This window comes from Syngnathus typhle, linkage group LG9 (genome assembly GCF_033458585.1).
Source record: "Syngnathus typhle isolate RoL2023-S1 ecotype Sweden linkage group LG9, RoL_Styp_1.0, whole genome shotgun sequence".
NCBI classification, from domain to species: domain Eukaryota; kingdom Metazoa; phylum Chordata; class Actinopteri; order Syngnathiformes; family Syngnathidae; genus Syngnathus; species Syngnathus typhle.
Window position 1 is genome coordinate 9,581,200 of NC_083746.1, and position 23,025 is coordinate 9,604,224.

General features: G+C 43.5%; 4 protein-coding genes across 6 annotated transcripts; 2 read left to right on the forward strand and 2 right to left on the reverse strand.

Moving 5' to 3' along the window:
* The first annotated feature begins 95 nt into the window (after positions 1-95).
* slc15a1a (solute carrier family 15 member 1a) lies at positions 96-6,866 on the forward strand. Its single transcript, XM_061287251.1, has 23 exons — positions 96-210; positions 287-330; positions 2,081-2,168; positions 2,279-2,420; positions 2,499-2,618; positions 2,710-2,809; positions 3,049-3,139; positions 3,410-3,493; positions 3,587-3,669; positions 3,772-3,858; positions 3,956-4,045; positions 4,117-4,161; positions 4,241-4,273; positions 4,347-4,435; positions 4,520-4,601; positions 4,701-4,820; positions 4,927-5,073; positions 5,138-5,184; positions 5,311-5,418; positions 5,512-5,623; positions 5,704-5,841; positions 6,045-6,152; positions 6,224-6,866. Exons 1-23 carry the CDS (start codon positions 204-206, stop codon positions 6,440-6,442), a joined length of 2,184 nt encoding a protein of 727 aa, XP_061143235.1. The 5' UTR covers positions 96-203; the 3' UTR covers positions 6,443-6,866.
* On the reverse strand, positions 537-1,375 carry sdhaf3 (succinate dehydrogenase complex assembly factor 3). 2 transcript variants are annotated; one of them, XM_061287254.1, is made up of 2 exons: positions 1,279-1,375; positions 537-1,175 (listed from the first exon to the last, which is right to left on the reverse strand). In XM_061287254.1, the coding sequence occupies exon 2, from the start codon at positions 1,162-1,164 to the stop codon at positions 802-804; it is 363 nt and encodes a 120-aa protein (XP_061143238.1). In that variant the 5' UTR covers positions 1,165-1,175; positions 1,279-1,375; the 3' UTR covers positions 537-801. The 2 variants fall into 2 exon arrangements, with proteins under 2 accessions (XP_061143238.1, XP_061143239.1); XM_061287255.1 differs by having other exon boundaries at positions 1,260-1,362.
* A 103-nt stretch (positions 6,867-6,969) lies between the features above and the next one.
* On the forward strand, positions 6,970-15,981 carry stk24a (serine/threonine kinase 24a (STE20 homolog, yeast)). 2 transcript variants are annotated; one of them, XR_009715757.1, is made up of 12 exons: positions 6,970-7,487; positions 9,623-9,853; positions 10,716-10,772; positions 10,846-10,954; positions 11,296-11,453; positions 11,716-11,901; positions 11,980-12,125; positions 12,196-12,328; positions 12,728-12,805; positions 12,889-13,025; positions 13,188-13,291; positions 13,362-15,981. XR_009715757.1 is itself a non-coding variant. In XM_061287253.1 (11 exons), the coding sequence occupies exons 1-11, from the start codon at positions 7,446-7,448 to the stop codon at positions 13,393-13,395; spliced, it is 1,311 nt and encodes a 436-aa protein (XP_061143237.1). In that variant the 5' UTR covers positions 6,970-7,445; the 3' UTR covers positions 13,396-15,981. The 2 variants fall into 2 exon arrangements, 1 of the variants encoding a protein (XP_061143237.1); XM_061287253.1 differs by lacking the exon at positions 13,188-13,291.
* A 165-nt stretch (positions 15,982-16,146) lies between these two features.
* On the reverse strand, positions 16,147-22,702 carry ino80da (INO80 complex subunit Da). The gene is made up of 9 exons (XM_061287250.1): positions 22,485-22,702; positions 21,679-22,406; positions 21,503-21,605; positions 21,209-21,433; positions 21,007-21,140; positions 20,776-20,909; positions 20,450-20,706; positions 20,223-20,380; positions 16,147-20,122 (listed from the first exon to the last, which is right to left on the reverse strand). The coding sequence occupies exons 1-9, from the start codon at positions 22,700-22,702 to the stop codon at positions 19,173-19,175; spliced, it is 2,907 nt and encodes a 968-aa protein (XP_061143234.1). The 3' UTR covers positions 16,147-19,172.
* Positions 22,703-23,025: the final 323 nt, after the last annotated feature.

The following is a 23,025-nucleotide window of genomic DNA, read 5'->3' on the forward strand; positions in this document are numbered from 1 at the left end:
TGTTCAATCTCAAGTTGTATTGTGAAGAATATCTTTTATGGAGGCTTCAGGGACTCTGTTATCATATCATGCTACCGCCCACCATAAAAGTAACAGTCAGCAGGAACGTAGGATGTATGAATGTCTAGTAAGCATTATCAAGAGGGAAAACATTGTGGCAAGTCAAGTGTGAATGGTCTCCAGATTGAAAGCAGCTTGTTGACATGGCAGGTGAGTTTTGCGTAATCCACAGTTGTGAGTCTATAACTGCCATAAATCTGACTGAACGTATACGTGTTGTTTTTAGGTGCAGATTTTAAGGAGACAAAGAAAGGGAAGAGTAAAGGAAAGGTAAAAGGTTTATTACACCTAGATGTTGATTCCTGAAGTAAAAATGAATCAATAATTTGGGGGAGGGGGTACTCTATATTTGTTGGCTATCAAATTACTGTATTTTTACTCTTTGGTATGTTGTATGATGTAATAACAATAAAACTGAACGAATGTCACGTTTATTGGACATGAGCACGGACGGAATATGACGTGAGGTAACCAAGTCAGTTGGCGGTGGGGCTCAAAGCACCATTTATTTTCAGAGATAAGGAACAAAAACGTTTACAGTACATTGATTTGATGCGTGGTTATATATTTCTAGAGTTAACAATAACCTTAATATTTGTGCTTTGCTGAAATGAATTCAGCACTCTCGTGTTACTTCCATGTGTGTTACTGTGGTTTCACATCATAATTATAACAGCATTGCTGTTGCTTATTCGTCATGATCTATTCATAATAAAACCACAAACGGACACCCAAGGCTCTTCATTTGTTGTCCTCTTGGATATTAAACTGATTTTTAGATTTGGCGGATTCAAGCAGGAGCTCGTAAAGTTGTCCAATCTGTTCATCTTGGAAGTCTTTCAGTTTCTCCTCTGGAAGGTCTACACCAATTTTCACAGAGCCATTTTGGTCCCTGACCGAGTCCAGAATTTGCGACTGCAGAGTGTCCTTGTAGTCGTCCCATTCTTTCATGAAGCTTTTCACTTCATCAGGCGAAGCGTTTTTGTGTCTTCTGAACTCGTCTTTCACGTAGTTGTCGCCCAGGGCTCTCAAATGTAGCGGCAGAAAGCGATGCAGCACGAGAATCCTCTTGTACAACGAACACACCTGAGCACCGGTAGCCATGGTTGATACACCTGAGGGAAAATTATCAAGAAAATCTATCAAAAATACATCCCTGCTTACCGCAGCCTGTTAATGCAGCAAACAATAAAATGCACCAGTTTAAATGATAGTTACTTGACGCGTCTTTGTTTATCCGGAGGACGGACGTAACTCTGACATTGTTTCCTTAGTCAGCCATCTTGAACCATACGCAGAAACATCAAATCTCGCGATATTTTGATCACACTACGGTATCCTGTAAGCAAAAACAGTCAAATCGACGAAATGGGAATATTTATTTCAACTAAAATAATAGACTTTCGCCAATTGTATTAAAAATATATCTACGATGTTTCAGTAAAACGAAAACAATAATTTAAAATCTGACAGCTTTAGGTTCCTTGTTGACACGGCCACTGCACACAGTGCGTGACTATTAATAAACAACTGCATCGTATCAGAAAAAAACTGAATTTAAAAGCCCAGGGACATGTTCATGACGGGCAGAAGGAAAAATGACTTTAAACTGTGACAGCAGTTCATTTCCTAAGGTGAACAAGAATGTTTTCTGTCAGCCTGAGTTAAATTCTTCATGCTGCAGAACAGGGCAGTGGACTCGGTCGGATTTTTGCACAGAGTCAGAGTCTGGCCTCTTGACCACGAGTCCGAGTCCGGCTGTCCATTTTTTACTGTTAATTCATGTGACTGCTTAGTCTTTATTCAAGGCTAATTTAGATCAAAATCTAAATAATTACAACAGTTTTGTGATGGCTTTGTCTTTATTAAACATATAAACGAGTGCAGTGGGTGTAACATGCAGAGAGTGGGCCTTCCACTCCCCAATTCAAAACCACGACCACCTAGACAAAAATGTCAAAAGAGGGAACAAGGCTTGATGGTTAAGAGGCATGTGATTGCACCTTTTCCGTTTTTGCAGGACATAGCAGTATGTGGCTATCCACTCAGCATATTTTTCATTGTGGTGAATGAGTTCTGCGAGAGGTTCTCCTACTATGGCATGCGAGGTGAGACTTAATTTCTTGCCCATGTGACAAAACACGAGTCACACATCCACAGTTGATTGTAAATTTGGGAAAATTGTTGAAAATATTGTTTTTTTGACCACTTTCCACAGCTGTCCTGGTGCTGTACTTTAAGTATTTCCTGCGCTGGGACGATGACTTGGCCACCTCCATCTACCACACTTTTGTCGCCCTGTGCTACCTCACCCCGATTCTGGGCGCCATTGTTGCCGACTCCTGGCTGGGGAAATTTAAGTGAGTGGCTGCCGACCACGGTTTCTCTCTTTTAAATCATGACTTATAGTTCATTGGATTTGTAACTTCCTCCCTCAGGACCATCATCTACCTGTCCATTGTCTACGCAGTGGGTCAGGTAACCATGGCTGTCAGCGCAATCCACGACATCACAGACTCCGACAAAGACGGGACGCCCGACAACATGACCTTCCACGTGTGGGTGTCTTCTGATGCTATTTTTCCAATCTGAACTATGGCAGTTGATAGCCTGTTTTTAACAGAATGTCATACTTTTGTTGACGTACAGTGCAATGTCAATGGTGGGTCTTTTCCTTATCGCTCTGGGCACTGGGGGTATCAAACCTTGCGTGGCTGCCTTTGGTGGGGACCAGTTCAGTGACCACCAGGTGAGTACATGACAGCACCATGTCGAGGTATTGCCATACAATGACATCTTTTCTGTAGTTTGGCTTTTTACACTGTATTTGCAAGGCTGGTGAACAAACAAAACCCGTTGGACTATTAGCATTCTGTGTGTAAATAATAATTGTGACTGATAATCCACTTAAAACATTTAACATGGTTATGTTTTGAAACCCAAATACTGCCTTTTTATTATTATTTACAACCCTATTGTCCTGTGCAGGAGAAACAAAGAAGAACGTTTTTCTCTGTGTTTTACCTGTGCATTAATGGAGGCAGCCTCCTGTCAACCATCATCACTCCCATTCTGAGAGGTGAGAGAAGCAAAGTATCTTTTCCACAGACAATAGATGGAAATTCAATATCATAACGGTTAAAAAAAGCGTGAGGCCTAAAAAAAAAAAAAAACTTCAAGATCACTGTACTTACTGTACTTACTGTACTCTTGTCAACCTACACTAACACAGTCATAATCACTGTTAAGAATTATATTTAAAAAATACTTGGAGGTGTGAAGTTTTTCTAAATTATTATGTATTGTCCATGGTGACAACTTCTCATTTGTTTGCGTGTATTTGTGGCAGCTCAAGAATGTGGCGTCCACACCAAGCAAAGCTGCTATCCACTTGCCTTTGGAGTCCCCGCTGCTCTCATGGTGGTTGCACTGGGTGTGTATTATTAGAAATACAACATATACATTATAATGTCTTTTTTCCATTGATTGAGAGACAGACTAATAATGTGTGATGTCTCCACCTCAGTGGTGTTCATCGTCGGAAGTGGCATGTACTACAAAGCAGAGCCCCAAGGAAACATCATGATGGATGTTTGTCGATGCATCGGTGTAAGTTTGTTTGGTTTTCTTTACCGTTTGCTTTTGTTCCATGTTTTCCTTCAAGTGCTTTTGCCGTGGTAACAAATTTAGTTTTGTTCCTTTTGCTTTCAGTTTGCCATCAAAAACCGCTACAGGCACAGAAGCAGCAGATTCCCCAAGAGGCAGCACTGGATGGACTGGGCGGAGGAGAAGTATGATGTAAGCTTGGCTTCAATTCTCTTGCTTTCACTTCAAAATATTCTTCTTATCAGCTATGCTTGATATTCGTCTCCGATTCTTCCTTCCTGCCCTGTAGAAACTGCTGATCGCTCAAGTCAAGATGGTGCTGAAGGTTCTCTTCCTCTACATTCCACTTCCAATGTTTTGGACTCTGTTTGACCAGAAGGTATTTCAATGAAGGCTAAAAGCTCCAAATGTTGCACCAGCCGCCTTCCAAACACTTGTCTTGTCTTTAAGGGCTCCAGGTGGACTTTGCAGGCCACCACCATGGATGGCAACTTTGTAAGTTTACTACTTCAGAAATATCGAAATGCCGAGACACAATATGTGAGTGCTAAGATGTGCGCGTGTGTGTCTTCAGGGAGCTCTCGTCATCCAGCCTGATCAGATGCAGGTAGGCCTGAGTCAAGTCAACGTGTGTGTGTGTGAATGTGTTACACTCGCCTCATTTTCACTCTCATTTTAAGACTGTCAACCCTGTTCTGATCTTGACCCTGGTGCCCATCATGGACAGTGTTATCTACCCTCTCATCAAAAAATGTGGCCTGAACTTCACGTAGGATTATTTTTTTTATATATATATAATTGATGACACAAACAATATACTGCACTTAAGTTTTTATGGTATTTGTTTCATCAGGCCTCTGAAAAGAATGACAGTGGGGATGTTTCTGGCAGCGTTGGCCTTCGTCTGCGCTGCTCTAGTTCAGGTTGAAATTGACGTAAGTGGAAGATGAATCGTGTTTGGTGACCTCCTTTAACTTTGAGGCACATTTTGTGTTGTCCTTTTTCTTTTTTTTTAATTGTTGTTTTTTTCGTAGAAAACACTTCCCACATTCCCATCATCATCGCAGAGCCAGTTGAAATTCTTAAACATGGGGGCTCAGCCACTCAAAGTCAACCTGCCTGACAATGTGCAGTTGGAACTCCCACCAAATCAGGTCAGCCATCTTGAGTTAAAGCTGCCAATTTGATTAAACGCCACCAAAATGGGGGACCATTTCATTCGTGTTTTTATTCTTATTCTGCATTTGTGTTGTGTGGCAGGCCAGCGAGCAGTACTTAACATTTGGACAGGAAGAAATCAGTGTGTCTGTGGAGAGCCATGGAGGAGTAACAAGACCGCTCTTCTTAACCAAGGGAGTGCGACAGACACTTCTGCTTCCCTCAAACGTCACACACGAGTGGCTGTTGGTGAGTTCCGTACGATTCCATTCGATCGAGACGTGAATAAACATGGACTGTGTCATCGTCTCAGACTGAAGATCTGAAGGCCAAGCCGCAGCAAGGAAATAATGGAATCAGGTAAATGACATTTATTTTTTAATAGGACAAGACTCATATGGAAGCAGAAATTGTTCTGCCGGCATTCAGTTCAATGTTTACTGGAAAATTATACATTACATAATACATTTATTGGTTTTATTTCAGATTTATCAACGGAATGTTAACAGCAGTCAATGTGTCCATTGGTGGAGCAGACCCCACTTTACTTGAACCAGAATATTATTCAAACTACTCCCAAATTAAAAATGGAATGTAAGTAGACTAAAACTTTCCCACCCATTGACAACAATCATTTTAATTTTGCAGCTAATATATGAACGTATTTTTTTTTTTTGCAATGATCAGCACCACGTTTAACATCAGGAGCGGGTCAGAGTCGTGCCAATATAGCAGGGAGTTTGGATTCGGAAGTTCGTACACTTTCCTTATCCACAGCACGTTCACGTTTGGACCTTCTGTGAGTTTTCCACGTGCATGGTCGTAAACTTGGCTCGTCATTCATTTTTAGTGTTTGATATGATTTTATTTTTCTGTTAGTGTCACGAGGCTATTAGCGCAGTTGAAGACATCAAGCGCAACTCTGTTCACATGGCCCTCCAGATTCCACAGTACTTCTTCATCACTGCGGGCGAGGTCATGTTTTCTGTCACAGGCCTGGAATTCTCTTACTCACAGGTAGCGTACTCACGTCTCATCAATATAGAATAGTAAATAAGCCCTGCTATGACTGAGACAATATTTGAATAGCCTATAGATGTCACAAGTTGATACCAAAGCACTACTTTTCTATTAGTAGGCCTCTGTGCATGTTTCCAGTAATTTTCTTCAAACATTTTACACTGCTGTGTTCTTTCTGTGCCATAATTCGTGTCTCCAAGGCGCCTAGTAACATGAAAGCTGTGCTGCAAGCGGGCTGGTTGCTTACTGTCGCCGTTGGCAATTTCATCGTTTTGATCGTGGCCGAGCTTGCCAAGATTCCCGAGCAGGTAATAAAAAAGAAAAGAAAATCACACAGTGACTGATGAGATGATGATACATGATTCCTCCTTGTTTAAAGTGGGCGGAATATGTCCTCTTCGCCTCGCTTTTGGTTGCCGTGTGTTTTATCTTCTCCATCATGGCATACTTCTACACCTACATGGATCCCACCGAAATCGAGGCCCAGTTCAGAAAAAATGTGGATGACGACAGAGGCCCCAAACAGAAAATGGACTTTACGAGAGACTCTGTTGAGAGTGATGATGAGAAAGAGGAAAACAAACAAACGCAAATGTGAAAAAAAGCAGCAGTGTGAAGCTATGAGGCTATGTTAAATGCTTGCTTTCGTGCGTCTGTGTCTTAGTGTGCGTGCGTGTGTGTGTGTGTGTGTGTGTGTGTGCGTGTGTGTGTGTGTCTGTGTGCGCGTCATCATTATGGGGAACATTGCATGATTGTTAATGACCAAAGGGAGCATCTACTTATTTTTTTGTTAAATTTCCCTTAAAAATCAAACATTACTTCCATCCAACAAATTATGTCATCATCCAAAAATAAGTGTTGATGGTGACATTAGAACCACAGAACGTATTGCTATAATGGAAATTGTGTCATCACCCAGTACAATATGAACAATACAGTTTCAATTATACTTAAACGTGTTATTCAAAACATTTTCATTTACATAATACAACGAATAAATACTCAAAACGTTTTTCTCAAAATGCCTCAAAAATGAACTTTGGTCACGACTTGTGTTCTTCTGTGACGTTCTTGACCTGGTGCTGACGTCAGCCACACAACGCGCTGTTCTTCACTCCGATTGGCTATGCCCACAAAATGAAAATGACATTAACAAAGATGGCGCCGAGGGAGCTAGAAAAGTGCTGAGAGCAACAAACGATACAACTACATAACAGTGCATGTTCGGAAACCATTTGGGAATATTTTCAGGCCAGAATTCCGCTTCAACTAAGGGATGATTTCGCCTATATTTCGACAGCTCACGCAGGACTCCCGAGACAGAATTTAAAGCAAACTGGAACTGTTTGTCAACTAGCAGTTGAAGTAGCTTAGCGTCGCAATCGTTAGCTAACTGCGGAAGGCAAGGGGGACGCGGTTCGAAGTACAGGGCGCCACAAGTCGAGCCCGAGCTTGTAAATCAAACAACTTTTGCTTCCGACACCGTGACTAGCCTCGCCCGGACTGCACTGCGGACCCGTGTTGGGTAAAGCGACCACATCGCCGAAGAGGCAAGCTGTTAAACGAGGTTGGAAAGCCGTCTTCGTAGCTGACCTGACGCAATGGCTCACTCCCCGATACAAAGTGGGCTTCCGGGGATTCAGGTAAATTCCATACATCCAACAACTAAACATTATAATTTTAGTGAATTGTTCGCTGCTTGTGCGGTTCTTCTCTAGTGTCACGACTAACCTGCAACTGTATTCAGACTTTCTTAGCACTCTCTACATCGTGAGGGCTTAAAACTAATGGAAATTGCAGAATGTCATGTCATTTCATCAGAACTTCTCTAAATACGGCTTTTACACAACCTCTTCTGTGCTGAAGTCAATAATACACTTTGAGGGGAAAAGAAGACAGATTAGGAAGTTTTTATGTTCAGTAGCATTACTCTAAATATTGCCTGTCACATTTGAGCGTTTTCTGGGGAGAACAAGAAATTTAACAAATGAGGGTATGTTGGCTAGAATGAGAGTATAGTTAGCTCGATTTCATCTTGCTGATTGCATCACTGTTTTGAATATTTTGATAATCTACACAGATATTAAGAAAAGTGTTTTATCTATTTCTACTTTTAATCATATCATAAGGTATATATATATTTCAGTATCTTAGTATGCACCATCATTTCTCAACATGGTAGTTTACCCCAATACAGAAGTTGAAGCTCTGATATTTACCTGTATGCACACATTCCTCCCCAAAACATCCAACTTTATACTCCTTATATTTTCGTTAATTCTAAACATTATAATGAAGCTTTGGAGGATCTTGCATACTATTATCATTTATAATCCTGAATGGAAAATTGACACAGAAGTTATGCTATTAAACAAAAATAGCGATCCTAACAGCTGCTCAGATTTGTAGCCTTGTTTAAAATGGGAAAAACGTGGAAAAACCTTACATAATAGCATTAGTTACAAACTTTGGTAAATACTGTAGTCATGAGTCCTTTAACCAGACTTTATTTTTGATGCTGAGATTTCATAGTCCCTTTTTATGCAAAGATTGTTTTGTACTTTGAAAATCAGTTACTTCCCAGTTAGACAAAGTGCAGTTGTGCAATTTTGTTCTTCTCGCTTAATTATCACTTGAAACATATTGTTACCGGGCAGCCAGGACAGTGTGTGCCACAGCGTTTTATATCATTTTAATATCCCTTCACAGATAAAAGTGAGTGCCAAATAATCATCCACATTTTATTGATGCTCGACGAGATAATCATCCATCCAATGACTGCTCAAATCCATATCTGTCCTCTCCGAATTATGACATTTTAGCAAATACACATCATGAGGAGTTTTGGGAAAATGGCGACCCGCTGCCGCCACAGGTTCCCTTGCAGCCAGTGGGATCATAACGCGGAGATTAGTTGGCAGTTAGTGGTGAGGGCGTGGCCTTCGGACGGCATAGCGTGGCGTGTTTGCGGCGCACACCGGGAGAGCATCTAACCCAGCTCAAGTCAGTGGCCGTAAACGTGCAGACTGCGACTATGGTGAGTACATTCCCAGCGCACGTACACAGCGCACTTGTTGTTTTAGCCGAGGAGCAGCTCAGCGTTGTTTTCACCTGGATGAGCGATGTTTGAATAGTTTTGTCTTCTTTCTGCGCCGCATTATTCTACGCCGACCAGGTTCTTTGTTGTAAAGTCCTATTGCTATCAAATTGAGTAGCCACACACACACACACACACACACACACACACACCACACCCCAACTGCACGAGAGCAACAACTTGGCCGTCCAGGATCCCCTACAATGCATTAGCTCTTTTACAGGAAACTGTCCTCCTGGGATGGACACCCATGAGGAATTAGCTTTGCTTAGCTCCAGGCTGTCTTACCTGCTAGGTCGAGTACTGGACATGCATGCGTTGGACAGTGGTGTTATCTTTCTGCTTTTTTTTTTTTTTTTATATATTGCGTGCAGCACTAAAATGAAAGCTTTTCATTTCTGTGCTCAAATGTTTGGCTACTGAACCTGTAATCTTTTGGTCTAATGATTGTATAGTAGGAAAGGAAGTGGGAGTGTCCCACTTCAGGTCCACAATTCCACTCTGGTGCTCTACGGGGAAATAAGCCATTTAGTTGAGTCAATAGAGCCCCCCCACACACACACACGCACAATGTATTATGATATTGTCGAAGCTTAAAATGCTTAGGTCACGAATTGAAAATGAAAAATACTATTTGAATTTGACGTCATGTTCTCACACTTAATTTTTCCCGTCCCTCAGAACCTCAAAGCTGACCCAGAGGAGCTGTTCACCAAGCTGGAGAGGATAGGCAAAGGTTCTTTTGGCGAGGTGTTTAAAGGCATCGACAATCGCACCCAGAAGGTGGTGGCCATTAAAATAATTGACCTGGAAGAAGCGGAGGATGAGATTGAGGACATCCAACAGGAAATTACAGTTCTCAGCCAGTGCGACAGTCCTTTTATCACCAAGTACTTTGGATCCTATCTCAAGGTGAGCTCGAGCGGGAACGTCTGGCGTTGAACTCAGAAATATTGCAGGTTTAGCGGGCACGTCCTTGGGGAATTCAAGTGGTTGGGCACGAATGCGTCTGTAGATGCGAATAAATGAGGCTCAAATTGAAAACGTTTTGGTTTCTACACTTAAATGCGGGTATATGTTGCAATGTAAGGAAAGAAAAAGCTTTGGTATTTTGGTCATCTCTCATAGTCACAGCAACTACAAAGAGTCAGTTGTGGGTTGTAAATATTTCGTCTTGTTACATGCTACATTTTCACATTGTGCGATTATGCTTACTGTGCCTCTAATAGCATTTAGTGGGCTACTTAGGGGCAACGCGTAGAGTAATGGCACTCCATTATGTCAATTATTCCTCTGGCTGAAGGAGGGAATTGGGGCTTTTTGGAAGTAGGTATATTTTTGTTGTCTTTGGGGATGCACTCTGCTAGTGGTGGAAAACATCGTAGCTGGAGAAAGGTAGATTAGGAGGGGTTGCTCGGTGCTCTTGTGCAGAATCACCTTTCAAAATAAAGCCAGAGAGTTCTCAGAATTCAAATTTGTGCAAGTCAAGTTATCCTTCATATATGACCTATTGTATGTGCTTGCCTTGCCTCTTAATGTTAGATAAGAAGTCCTGCTATGTCATTGTAGAACCTTTGCCCTGCTTTTCCTCCACAAAAAAAATGATAAAAACGAAACAATACCTGCCCAGCCCTCACACTTCAATAAACGCCCTCATAAAGGTTTGCATAATCCTGCAATATATGTCTGTAAATGTATGCTAAAAAAGAATGGCGGTCCACACTCCTGGAATATTTATTGAGTGAACACTCAAAATTCCTCATGTTTTTTTCAGGGGACAAAATTATGGATTATTATGGAATATCTGGGCGGAGGGTCGGCCCTTGATTTGGTGAGTCAGTCTTCAAAAACATTTCACATCCATTTTGCTTTTCAAATGTAAAGGCACTGAACGTGTTTTGCAGTTGGAACCAGGCTCCTTGGATGAGACTCAGATTGCCACCATTTTGAGAGAAATCCTAAAGGGGCTCGAATATCTGCACTCTGAAAAGAAAATTCACAGAGATATCAAAGGTGAGAAAGTTGATGATAAATTAAAACTGTGTGCCGTAGATGGGAAGCAGGAAGCACACTTTGGTGAAAATACAAATCCACGGTTAAAAGTTGAAGAAGAACGTGCTAAATATTAACAGAACCCTCTTGCGCTATGACATCATCTCTTGCGATAAACACGTACATGGCTCTCGACGGTCACGTTTGCACTGACGCTAGTGCTAACAACTAGATATGTCATTCTGCCATCAGACTTGAATGCTGAGTATCATCAGAAAAGGCCTGTTCTCTTTTAATCCACAATATTGAGTTCAATTTATGATGTCATCAAGAGCAGTAAAGGTCAATCGTCTCATTTTCAGCTGCCAACGTGTTGCTGTCGGAACAAGGCGAGGTGAAACTGGCCGACTTTGGCGTGGCGGGCCAGCTGACTGACACTCAGATCAAAAGGAACACGTTCGTGGGGACTCCTTTCTGGATGGCGCCTGAAGTCATAAAACAGTCGTCATATGATTCAAAGGTCAGAATGGATGGATTTGTTTGTTTATCAGTTAGTAACGGCAAAAGAATTCATGGGTGGAGTGCTTGAGGTTTTTATTCAATTTAATCATTGTTTTCTGTTTGTGCCTTGACTAAACTGTCGTATTTTGGGAATAATGTCTATGAGTCACGGTGCTTTGTCATCTCGCCCTGAAATAAACTCGTGCCACTTCAGCCAACCTCTTTACATGTCAATACTTGAACATGCCTTTTTTTCTTGTCGCCGCATCTTGGCCGCGCAGGCAGACATCTGGTCGCTGGGCATAACGGCGATCGAGCTGGCGAAAGGAGAGCCGCCCCACTCGGAGCTCCATCCCATGAAGGTCTTGTTCCTCATCCCAAAGAACAACCCACCGACGCTGGAGGGAAGTTACAGTAAACCACTGAAAGAGTTTGTGGAAGCCTGTTTGAATAAAGAGCCTAGCTTTGTAAGTTGGTCGCTTTTCCCCGACCAACACCGGCACGTTTGACTCTTGTGACATCCTCATTGCTTAATTTTTCCACAGAGGCCAACCGCCAAAGAACTGCTGAAGCACAAGCTGATCGTACGGCACGCCAAAAAGACATCCTATCTGACCGAGTTGATCGACAGATACAAGAGGTGGAAAGCGGAGCAGTCCCGAGACGAGTCCAGCTCCGGAGACTCCGACGAGTGTGTTTGCCGCCGTCGTCGTCATAGCGGCCAAACGACGGCGCCAAACTGACCCGCTGTGTCGTTGCAGGGAGGCGCAAGGACAAGCGTCTGGAGGAAACACCCCCGCCAGTGATGATTGGATCTTTAACACCATCAGGGAGAAGGAACTGAAGAAGATGCAGAATGGGGCCGTGCAGCCTGCCGAGCTGGACATTCAACCGGTAAGAACGTGAAAAATAATTTCCTTGAACGTTTCTGGCAACCCTCGATGAGAAATGTGGGATTTTGGAAATATTCCAAAGTGGGAAATTCCCAGAGACACAGTCCCTGCCAGCAATAACAAACGTCTGTGAGTAATTAATAGCTTGTATTTGCATGTAAATAATAATAATAATAAATTATATTTATAATGCGCTTTATATTCGGAGGAATCTCAAAGTGCTAATGCCACAAGAGACCAGCAAAGGACTACTTTTGTCCGAATTAAATTCCTGAATGCACTGTACTTGCATGGAACCTGTTTGTTTTTGTCAAGGTTATGCTAAAATAAACAGTATATTCCTTTCTGAATGTACACAAATGAGAGGGAGTTCTAACGAGCGGATCATTTTTATTTTTAGACCTTACAAGAACAGGAGAGTCCAAAGAGGCCTATGTCACAGAGCTTATCCTCCATCTTCTCTCCGTTATTTTCTGAGGTGATTAACAATTCTAGACGAAGCCATTTGAAAGGAAAACAAAAGACTGCTTCTGAATTAATATGCTGCTGCTGTGATTTTAGTTGAGAGCCAAAGGAGAGACCAGCAATGGCAAGCCGGAGGCTGCCGAGGCGCTGCAGAAAGCCATTTTAGAAGCCGAAGACATACATCCGGGCGTGTGTGACTCGCTGGTGGCCGAACTGCTGCAGAGACTTCAGAGGTAATGGACACACATATGCGCACGCACACACACGCACACACACACACACTGTGTACATTTCTATCCTAAAACCCACATAAACCAGATATCAGGCCCAATTGTCTGTGGTTGTCATAGTGAGAGCGCTTTATGTATTTGTTTGTTTTTTAAAAAAATACACAGGAAGAGGAACTTGTAAAAAGAATCGCAATATTGAAGAGGGGGAAAAAAAATCACAGATTTCTGCAAATCATTCAGCCCTAGTTAGGATTTTCAAATGCCAAAAGGTAAGTTTTGTGGCAAACGCTTGCTTGTTGAAGAGACTAAATCTGTCCCCTGTTGTGTCCTCTATGTCAGGTTTTCTGTGCCTCAGACCGCTGCCAGTCATTGAGAGAAAAAAAAAAAGCACAATTGAGCACCTTGGTGTGGACGCATGGATGAAGGCTTGCAAGCCGTCATAGGATTTGCGCTCCATCACTCATTAGCCTCCCAGCGCACACGCACACCACTAGAGGGTGCTCTCGTGGGCAGGAGAGTGGATTTAAGCCATCCTTCTCTCTTGAGCTCCTACTTTGGAGCTGTGCTATGTGTGTGCTTGTGCGTGTTTTTTGGGGGAAAACTCAGGTATCCTGCTTTTAAGGTCCTCTGGGAGGTCAAATGAGCTCTACAGGATGGTTGTAAAAACTTGTAAATAAGTACATTTCTACAGATACAAGAACAAAATAATAATGGTAATGATAATAATAATAATGATGATGTGCTTGTACAGATGGCCAAACGCAGACTGTAGATAATATTGGTTGTGAGATAAATGTGTTGAGAGTAGAACGGCCATATGTGAGATTGCCTTCTGACTGTATGTCACGCTTTGATTTGTGTACATTCAAAGTCCGTCATTTCACACCACGTGACACCAAACATCCTTTCTGGATTATTCTCACACACAAATGCTGTCATTTCATTTATTTTTTATTTTAACCGTCAGACTTTGGAGTTTCTTTGTGGCTGAGTACATCGCTGTCTTGTGTGTTTTGGTCAATCGTTCACTTACGCCTATGTGCATTTCAACAAAGTGGAATCCTGTAGACAGGTCCATTTAATTCAGTTTTACTATAATCTTCTAAATTTCTGAGATGCGCCTTTACTTGAGTCAGTGAAGGTCAGGGTTCTAATCAAATTTGTCGTCTTGGTGCCTAGCGGAAAACGCGTGAGAATCCCAACCTTAGACTAAGAAAGAGGTGCGCTTGCATTTGGAGTGCTGACTTTTACAGGAGGACAGAGGTTTGTGTTTGTATAAGAAACGGCACTTTGCACGGGCTTGATTGTTTCCCCGTTTCGTAGGCTACAATGCGATACTAAAGTCCATCTCTTTGAGTTGTTTTCCTGCTTTGCCGAATGACTGACTTGGAATCTTTTCTCCCGTCGGAGTCCAGCGTGCTTGATTTTTCGAATTCCTCTGACTGCACTTTTGGGTAGCCATACAACGCACAAAGGTAGTAACAGAAGACGCGCAGTACATGTAGGCCAGTGGAAAGAAGACGTGAGAGCGTGCAGGCAGTGACGAGTAAGGAGGCAGGTGACTTGAGATGATGTCACATGTGCAGTAAATAAGAAAGTAGCTTGACGGGGGGTCCAAACAACAAACTAGCGGCAAATGCGACCCATTGTCTTTTTGTTTTAGTGTCTGAGGCTCAGACAAAAAATAACATTTTGATTCAATCCAATGCTGTTAAAAAAATTGTTTTCTCAATAGAAACAAACATTTATGTACATTTCCCAAATAATTTGTATATGTATATATTTTGGTTTTAGAAGCAAAAGAAATATATATATTGAACTTTCTTCTCAATGTAAAGTTTGATTTGTGAACAAACCACCTTATTTCAGACGGCCCATATTGATTCTGAATGTGACGATGTGTTCAGTGCAGGGGCGGCGCTATCCTTGTGCTGTACAGGGCTGTGGGTCACCTTGAAAAAAGGCTGAAAAACAGTAACAGTTTTCCAAAAAGTTTAGAATTAATGAATTGGTATTTAGTGTGTTTAATAAAGTAAAAAAAAAAAATGCCTACATTTCGCTCGAATCCCTGGAATTAATTTTTTTTTCTGAAATTTTGGACCCCACGGATTAGCGCGTCATAAACTATCAGTGGTTGAGTACGTGTGACAGTGCAGCAGTATGACACCCGGTGGTCGGTCCACTTCACGTATGCGTTGTAGCACACGTTGAGCAGGACGACCGTCCGTGTTGATTGTTGGCTTGACTTGAATCATTCTCAGATGATGTGACGTTGCAGTTTGGGGACAGAATAGGAGCAGCTTTCATATGCTCAAATCAAAATCCCATTGAGGATACAATGCTGGATGCTCGGACTAAAATAGTTGTTTTGCCGCAGTGTTTGTCGATAAACTAAATTAGGTCCTCAAAATCAAATATTTACAGTTCACTGACTTGACTGGCTGTTCTTTTTTTTTTTTTCTCTGCTCCCCAGTAAAACGTGCCATTTGAGAACACATTTCAACTAATTCAATTATGATTTGCACCTTTTACATGCTCAAAATAGACTCATTTTCATGTGTATTGTTTTTGCGTTGCACTTTGTCTGAGTTTTTATTCGGTATGCGGTACTTACCGAGGCTACCAATATTCTGTCGCGCTTACACCGCCGCTTTTATTGTCATTCCGCGTCCCATTTCGTGTGTCATGGCAATAAAGCGTAGTGTGACGGCCAGGATTAATAATGTCTTAGCACAACTATATTCTTCTTTCAAACTATTTTTATAACCCAGAGGAGCAGTATTATTTAATAGCGCTAGCAACGTCTGGTGATGTGTCTTAAAGAATCGGTAAACACTGGAAAGCAAATGTACATTTTATGTGATGACTCCAATAGACATGTTTGTTCATTCAAGGCAGTGCTGTTGGGTTGATTGGACTTTGTCAATTGATTATGACGGAAATAAAAATCTAGCACAGATCTTATGTATTTTTGTCATTCATTCAAACTGAGCTCATTTAAAATGACTTCCGATTGGATTTTCTTTGCACGCCTGTTCAGACTTGAATTTGATAAGCAAATACAATGAATCAAATGTTTTTTTTTTAATCTATTTTGGTTCATGGAAATTCTATTTTGCCTGAATGAAATTTCAAGATTTTATTTTTTGTCCCAACATTATAAATAAAACAATAAATACATGAATTACAGGGAGAATGTTTGACTGTTTTACATTACATTGTCCTTCAGTATTTGTTCACCTTTACATTGGAGATGAAAAGTTTTTAGAGTTAAGAAAATTAAGGGAACTTGATTGGCTTTAGCAAAACATCAAATTATGTGGTACAGTGGATCAATTAATCTGTAAATAAGATTAGGTAAAAAAAAAAAAAAAAACTCCATCATTTCTTTGTCAGCAAATACCTCACAGCAAGTTTTATTTATACATCCAAAAACAAAAGATCAAATTTGTCACACTATATACAGATATTACATACAGTGTTTGTACACATATTACATAACTTGTACACAAGAAAAATAGACATAAAAATGTAAACCTTTTGTATACAAAAAATACCTTAGACAAAACAAGGAGCGTTAACAAAAGGTGACTAGATTTGCGCTCGTCCTAGCTTTCAAAACCAAAAGACGGTACATTCAATGAATATGGAATTTGTCAGCCATCTTTGAATGCAAGCGATCGGGTGCCTACGAGCCCTGTTTGTTTTTGTTCTACATCATGTCGGGTGAATTGGGCGTGGCGACTACTCATGCTAAATGTGGATAGAATACAGCAAAATTACCTTGTTTAGCTGGCAAAGAAACAATCCAAATATAATATATATAGATACGATAGGTTTTTCTCCACTTAATGTAATAACACTGCAGGCGTTTGTGGTGGAGCTACAATGATGTGTGTTCTCTTTGGAAAGGAGAAGGAACTGGGCCTTCTCACAGCTGGAAACTGGCGATGAGCGTGAAGAGTTGCTAACGAGCAAGCAAAAATGGAAATGTATATATTAATAAAAAAAAAAAAAAAACCACGTCAGAACAGACATGCAGTGACACACACGGCAGGCTTAAATCCTTTAACTTCTGTGCAAATCCACCTTGAACTACGTCCGTCCGTCCGCTAAATATTAGGGGGGGGATGAATAGATTCCTGTTTCGATACCTTTTCATATGCACCAAGTCTCTTCTGGGGTTTTGATAGCTATTAAAAAAATATTCTTGGACTACTTAACATGACAACATACACAGCAAACAGAGAGCTTTTACAACCCGTTTGATCACCAATTTTAAAAACATGAGACTTGTTCTACACTCTACACGTTCCACTGAACACATCGCAAGTGACTATTTCTGCCCATTTGCTACTCAATAATTCACTGACAATAGCCCGTTAACGGTATACACCCAATACGCAACAATGCCTCACCAGAATTGCCCAACTGTTATTTTCCTTCATTTAAAATCCTGATCATTCACCCCGACAAAAAATGCTTAAAAACTGACCGAGTCCTCTTAAACACCCCAAGTAATGGCACTGTGCTACAGTTCCCTGGTGAGAGACAAATGAGAAGTCTTAATGCAGATGTGACGCAAAGGTGTTCAAACTTGTCCTCAGAGGGCCACTTTGCAATTCTTAAAATGCTAAAAACAATTGCAATTTGATTCATTTTGGAAAATTTCTACCTCACAGCTTCATAATAAAGATAATGCAAATACAATAGTTTAAGGAAAAGTGGGAACATTTTTTAATAAATGTGCCTCTACTCATCTAAAAACGGTATTCAGATTTTAATATAGATTGGAAATTGGAGTGAGGCTTTTTTTTTGCTTCTGAAACTAAATTATCTTTATTGCACTGGAGAGTTATAAAGAGATTTTTTTTTTTTTTTACAATTTTTAAGTGTTAAAAGTTTCTTTGTCTTCGCATAAAAAATGTACGGCTGGCCAGAAGTGGCCCCCAGGCCGCAGTCTGAACACCCTTGAACGTTCAAAGAGATCTAAAAATCAGCAGAGAGTTAAAGGAGCAGTCAGCACCTCGGAAATTTGACATTAAAGTCCCTGCGACTGTTATCACACTGGACTCACCAGGCGAAGCTACATGGAACCACTCGAATATCAGCAACACTGGCGTCAATGTATTTATTGCTTTAGTATTTAAAAACCTTTTGTGAAGTGGGTCGCACAGCCGACAGTGAGGTCAGAGATTTATTTGAAAAATCTGCGCAAACCGATAAATGAGCACATATACAGCATACACAGAATATAAAAACAGCTTTAAAAGTATTTGGGTGACTGTGTCTATATACGTTTTTTTGTTTGTTTGTTTTAAACAAGCAGTGTATGAAACAGGTGGGACATGAAAACGATGCAGTGGCCAGCTGACCAAAAGGCGAGAGGGACTTGTTCAGGATTGAAAGGGGGAAAAAGTTTTTGGGGATTCAGCCACATCTGTCAGCTTCACTTCTAATCTTTGACTAACGTACAAAATCAAACAAGTGCACCAAAACCCACATGCAGCAGTACCTTGACTTGCGAGCTTAATTTGAAACTCCTTGATTTCCAACTATCCAGATTCATGCACTAATACACTTCGAACCTCACTTGTAATACAAATTGGCACACCTAGTAGAACAACCGTCTTTCCACGAGTAGCGCCACTTCTAGACAACTAGTCTAACCGCAAGAAAATGCTCAAACGGCTTTCCGTAAACCCATTTGAGCATTTAATAGATATCCGTCTTAAGGTGCATGTGCTCGCGAGAAAGCTTTTTGTTCTCATGACCCGGATGTCACAAGTGAGGCAAAATTACACTAGTTGACATGGTATTCAATGCTAACTAGCTTATAAGTCAAGGTACTTCCGTCAACGTCTTTGAGACCCCTTGGCGTTGTGCAAAATCATGATCCAATGTGTGCACCATTACCGCATTTAGTCAAAGGCTCAGGGTGTGCCGTCGCCGGTGCAAAGTAAATCTCACTTGTAGGACACTGACATTTTCCTAGTGAAGCGAATTTGTGCACTAGTTGACATCTGTGCCTTGCTAGTACTACCAGCAAAGCACTAGATGTTACCTAGTAGACTCTCGATATCCACCATGGACCTTGAACGAGATATGGAGGATGGCGTATGAATGACAGCTTTCCGTCGTCGCCTGCGCTCAGTTACTTTGCGTGAAAGGGGCGGAGGCACCATTGGCACTTGCAGTGGTGGCACTAACTATGGAGAAGCCGGCGGGAGGCGCCGTGGAGCTGTGGCTGGGCTGCAGGTCGTTGGGGATGCCACTGTGCGAGGCCAACTGGTGACCGAAGGCCGCGCTGAACTGCGGGAGCTGCTGTTTGGGCTGCAAGGAAGTCAGGGGATCGTGCGGGGACGAGCAAGCGGGGGCCGAGGGCGCGGTCAAGCCCGTCAGGCCGCTCTGAGGCAGGGCCGAGAGCGCGGCCAGAGGCTGCAGCGTCACAGAGTTGACCGAGTGGCTGCCGGAAGGGGGGGTGGATAGCGACGTGGATATGAGATGACTTTCCGACGCTATGAGATTCCCGAACTGCGCCGGGTCGGCGAGGGGAAGGTTGTTCCACGATGAGCGCGGGGGTTCTAGCAGGAGAGGGGCATCTGTCTGGAAGGGGCCGGCTTGGGGTGAGGGTATTTGGTCGCTGTAGGGGGATGCCGCCACCGCCGCCACGTCCGACTTGGCCAGGATGTGAGGGGGCCGCGTGCGGGTGAACGTCCGCTCGGGGGCCTGAGTGGCCAGGGAGCCAGTCGGGGGTGCAACCAAGGCAGCGGCGGCAGCTGACGTTTGAGGCAGGTCCGTGGGCCGAGATGGCGGCGAGGGGGGAAAGTGACTCGCGGCGGATTGCAGTATGTTCTCCTCCAGCTCCAGGCTAGCAAAGTTCTCCGTCTGGAGGCGACTGTGGAGGATATCCCCCATGCCACCCGGCTGGACTGCACCGGGAAAGACCGCCATGGCTCGGTGGTCCACTCCTTCTGATGGGTTGAGGTCTCCTATGGAGGTCAGGCACACGAGAGAGTCCGGATAGGACCCCATGGCCTGCAGGGCACGCACCAGCTCCTCAGCCTCCTCTGTGGTGGGTAGCAACTCTCCGTTCTTGCCTACACAACAAGATTACTTTAGTTAACAAATTACTACAACTGAAATTGAAGAAAAAATAAAAGCCACATCACAAATTTAGACTTGAACTTGTTAGGACACCTTCAAACAAGTCGAAATCCTGAAGATCATCAGGCAGTCTCGGTAGAACATCAGAAAAATCCTCCTGATTGAGCTCGAGGTCGTTTGGAATGTCTTCCATTTCATTGGTGATGTCATCCGGAAGTTCGTCCGTACTCAGTTCTGGAGTCGAGGGGCTCCTGTCAAAAAAGATGATGTTACGAAGCTGCGTGGAATGCAAAGTTATCATGTTGCAGGTTCAAGCGTACCTGATGCTGGCCTGGGTGGACATCGCTAGGCTCATAGCCGGCATTCCCAGATACCCCTGAGGCAACGCGGGAGGAATGGGTTTCTGCGGCCGCCGCGGCACTCTCCTCTTCTTCTTGTGTTTTTTGGTGAGTGCCGGCGGTTTGGTCTTTTTGCGCGGCTTACGTTGGTGCTGTTGCTGCTGGTGGTGGTGGTGATGATGATGGTGGTGGTGGTGGTGGTGCACTCGCCGATTGCAGTCCCCGCGTAGGAAATTATCCTGCGCAAAACTAACTTTAAACACGATGTGGTCCACACCCGAGAAGACCATGCGCGACGACAAACACACCATTTTTTTGGCATGCTCTTCACAGAGTGGCGTCTGATGCGTGATGTCGAACACAGGAACGGAGCACTGCTGACCGTCTGCGAACTTGGCTGTGCAGCTTGCAAATAGCTGCTGCGAGCGATTCAACAGAATGTCTGCAGAGAGCAGTTAAGGAAGAAAAAGAAGGAAGGAGATCTTCCGGTGAGATTAAGGTGAACATAAATTTTGCTGTTGTCAATTTTCAAAGGATACGCTGAAAACAGTGTTTGGTGAAAGGCAGCGCTCTGTTGTCGCAGCGTTGGCCTCGAGTGCTACCCGTACACGTCCCTGCGTCTGTGTTGGGCGCTTTTGTGGCTGCTTCACTGTGGTGGCGTTCTGATCCAGAACTTAGACAAGCAGAAATGAAATTGGTTGGATCGGTTGAAATATAATGCAAAATAGTTTTTGAGACTACCTTGAAGGGCTTTGAGAGGAACCGCGCAACTCCTGGATGAGCTGCCCGGCACAGTCCGGGTTCTTACTGGCGGCGTGCACCAAGGCTTTGCGGAAGGCGTAGCGGTACCTCCTTTGGCGGATACTCGCCCTCTCCTGCCTGCACATGTGCTTGTACTTGTGCTGCAGGTACGAGCAAAGCCTCAGCAGTCGCGCTCTCCGCGCCGAGCCAGCGTCGTCCTCCAAACTATTTTGGGATGACACGATCAGTTTCCGCTAGTGAGCTGGATTCGTGTGTTGACGTCACGCTACGGACCCGTTCTGCGGTCTCCAAGTGCTCAGGCCAGGAACGAATCTCTCGGCTTCAACTTCTTCATCGTCGTCGTCATTATCGGCGCTGTCCTCCGACCAGTCCAGACCTGCAAGAAAATCTGTTAGACAAAAAAAAAACCCTCAACAAGATCTTAACATTCGGTGAGGAGAGTGAAGCACCTAAATGAGGAAAGAGGTCTCCGTATTCTCGGTGTCTCTTGGCACAAAGCTGCACCAGATGCTGCAACCTGGCCAGGCAGCGAGGTGACGGCGAGTAGGAGCTGGGTCGCATGACCAGCGTGTGATTGGAAGCCAAAGGTGTTTTCCTGCTTAGTGACGGACCCGGTGGCTGCGCAGGATTGGCTGATGCGCTGACGGCGATCCCAGGAGGCATAAAGTTGACCGTCTGAGGTGGTGCTGGATTGCATAATAGACCCTGCTGAGGGGGCGGCTGGAGAAGACCTGACTGCTGCCGTGGGGGTTGCGTGGTGAGCGGCGACGAGGGGTGGACGCGGGGGACAAGGGAGGGATTAAAGTGCTCAGGTGTCTGGAAACGGTCCGCCGCGTCCTGGCAGATTTTCTGGTTCAGCACCAGCCGGCTCTGTAATTTCTTCTTGATGGCGTTGCTTTTCCGAGGGGGACCCATCTCCTCCCCGTCCGTGTCATCCTCGTAGAAGGCGAACGGATCCAGGAGTTCCCCATCGGGAAGGGCGAGCAGGCGCGTGCAGGGCGGCGATGGCGGATGTTTGTTTAGACCGTTGGAAGCTAAAGGTAAAGAGGGCACCGTGATGTTGAGGGCCACCGAGTCCAGGTGAGCCCGCGAACGCATTTCTTCCAAAGTGTCGTGTTTCTTCTTGCGCTCCTTCTTGGGGATGAAGCCGAGGACCTGCAGGTGGCTGTTGCAGTACCTGTAACAACAAGTAGAATACCTTTAAGTACACATATGTACTACATTGCTCCCATATGTAGCACTAGAGTTTACCCACCTGCGATCCTCGGACTTCGGGATGGGGTTGGTACACCGCTGGCTGTTGTACTTGGCCACATATTCACACTGCTTGAAGGGGGCGGTCTTGTCTTCCAGAACGTGCCGTATGCAGAAAGCGTAGCCATTGAGTCTGCGTTGCTTGCAGAGCTTTGGGCTGTACGAGCACAAGGGCTTATTGTCCACCTCTGAGAAATGTATGTGTTTGCCTTCATACATCACGTGACTCTTGTCCTTGACAACATCAGCTGATGGGATAAAGTCGTGGGAGAAAAGCACATATGACGTCATTAACTTTGAAATGTAACCATTTACATACAGCGCTAAGACAATTGATTATTCATTCAGTCATCGGTAAATTGGTTACGATAAGCTCTTCCTGTAGCATATACTTCAGTGCTTCAATACTTCAAAACCAATTGAAAGCCGTTTGAGCATTTACACAATATCCTTAATGTCCATCTTAAGGTCAATATAGTAGTTACACTCTTGTGGGACAACGACATGTTATACTAGTACAGTCGTATTTTGAGTGACACCAC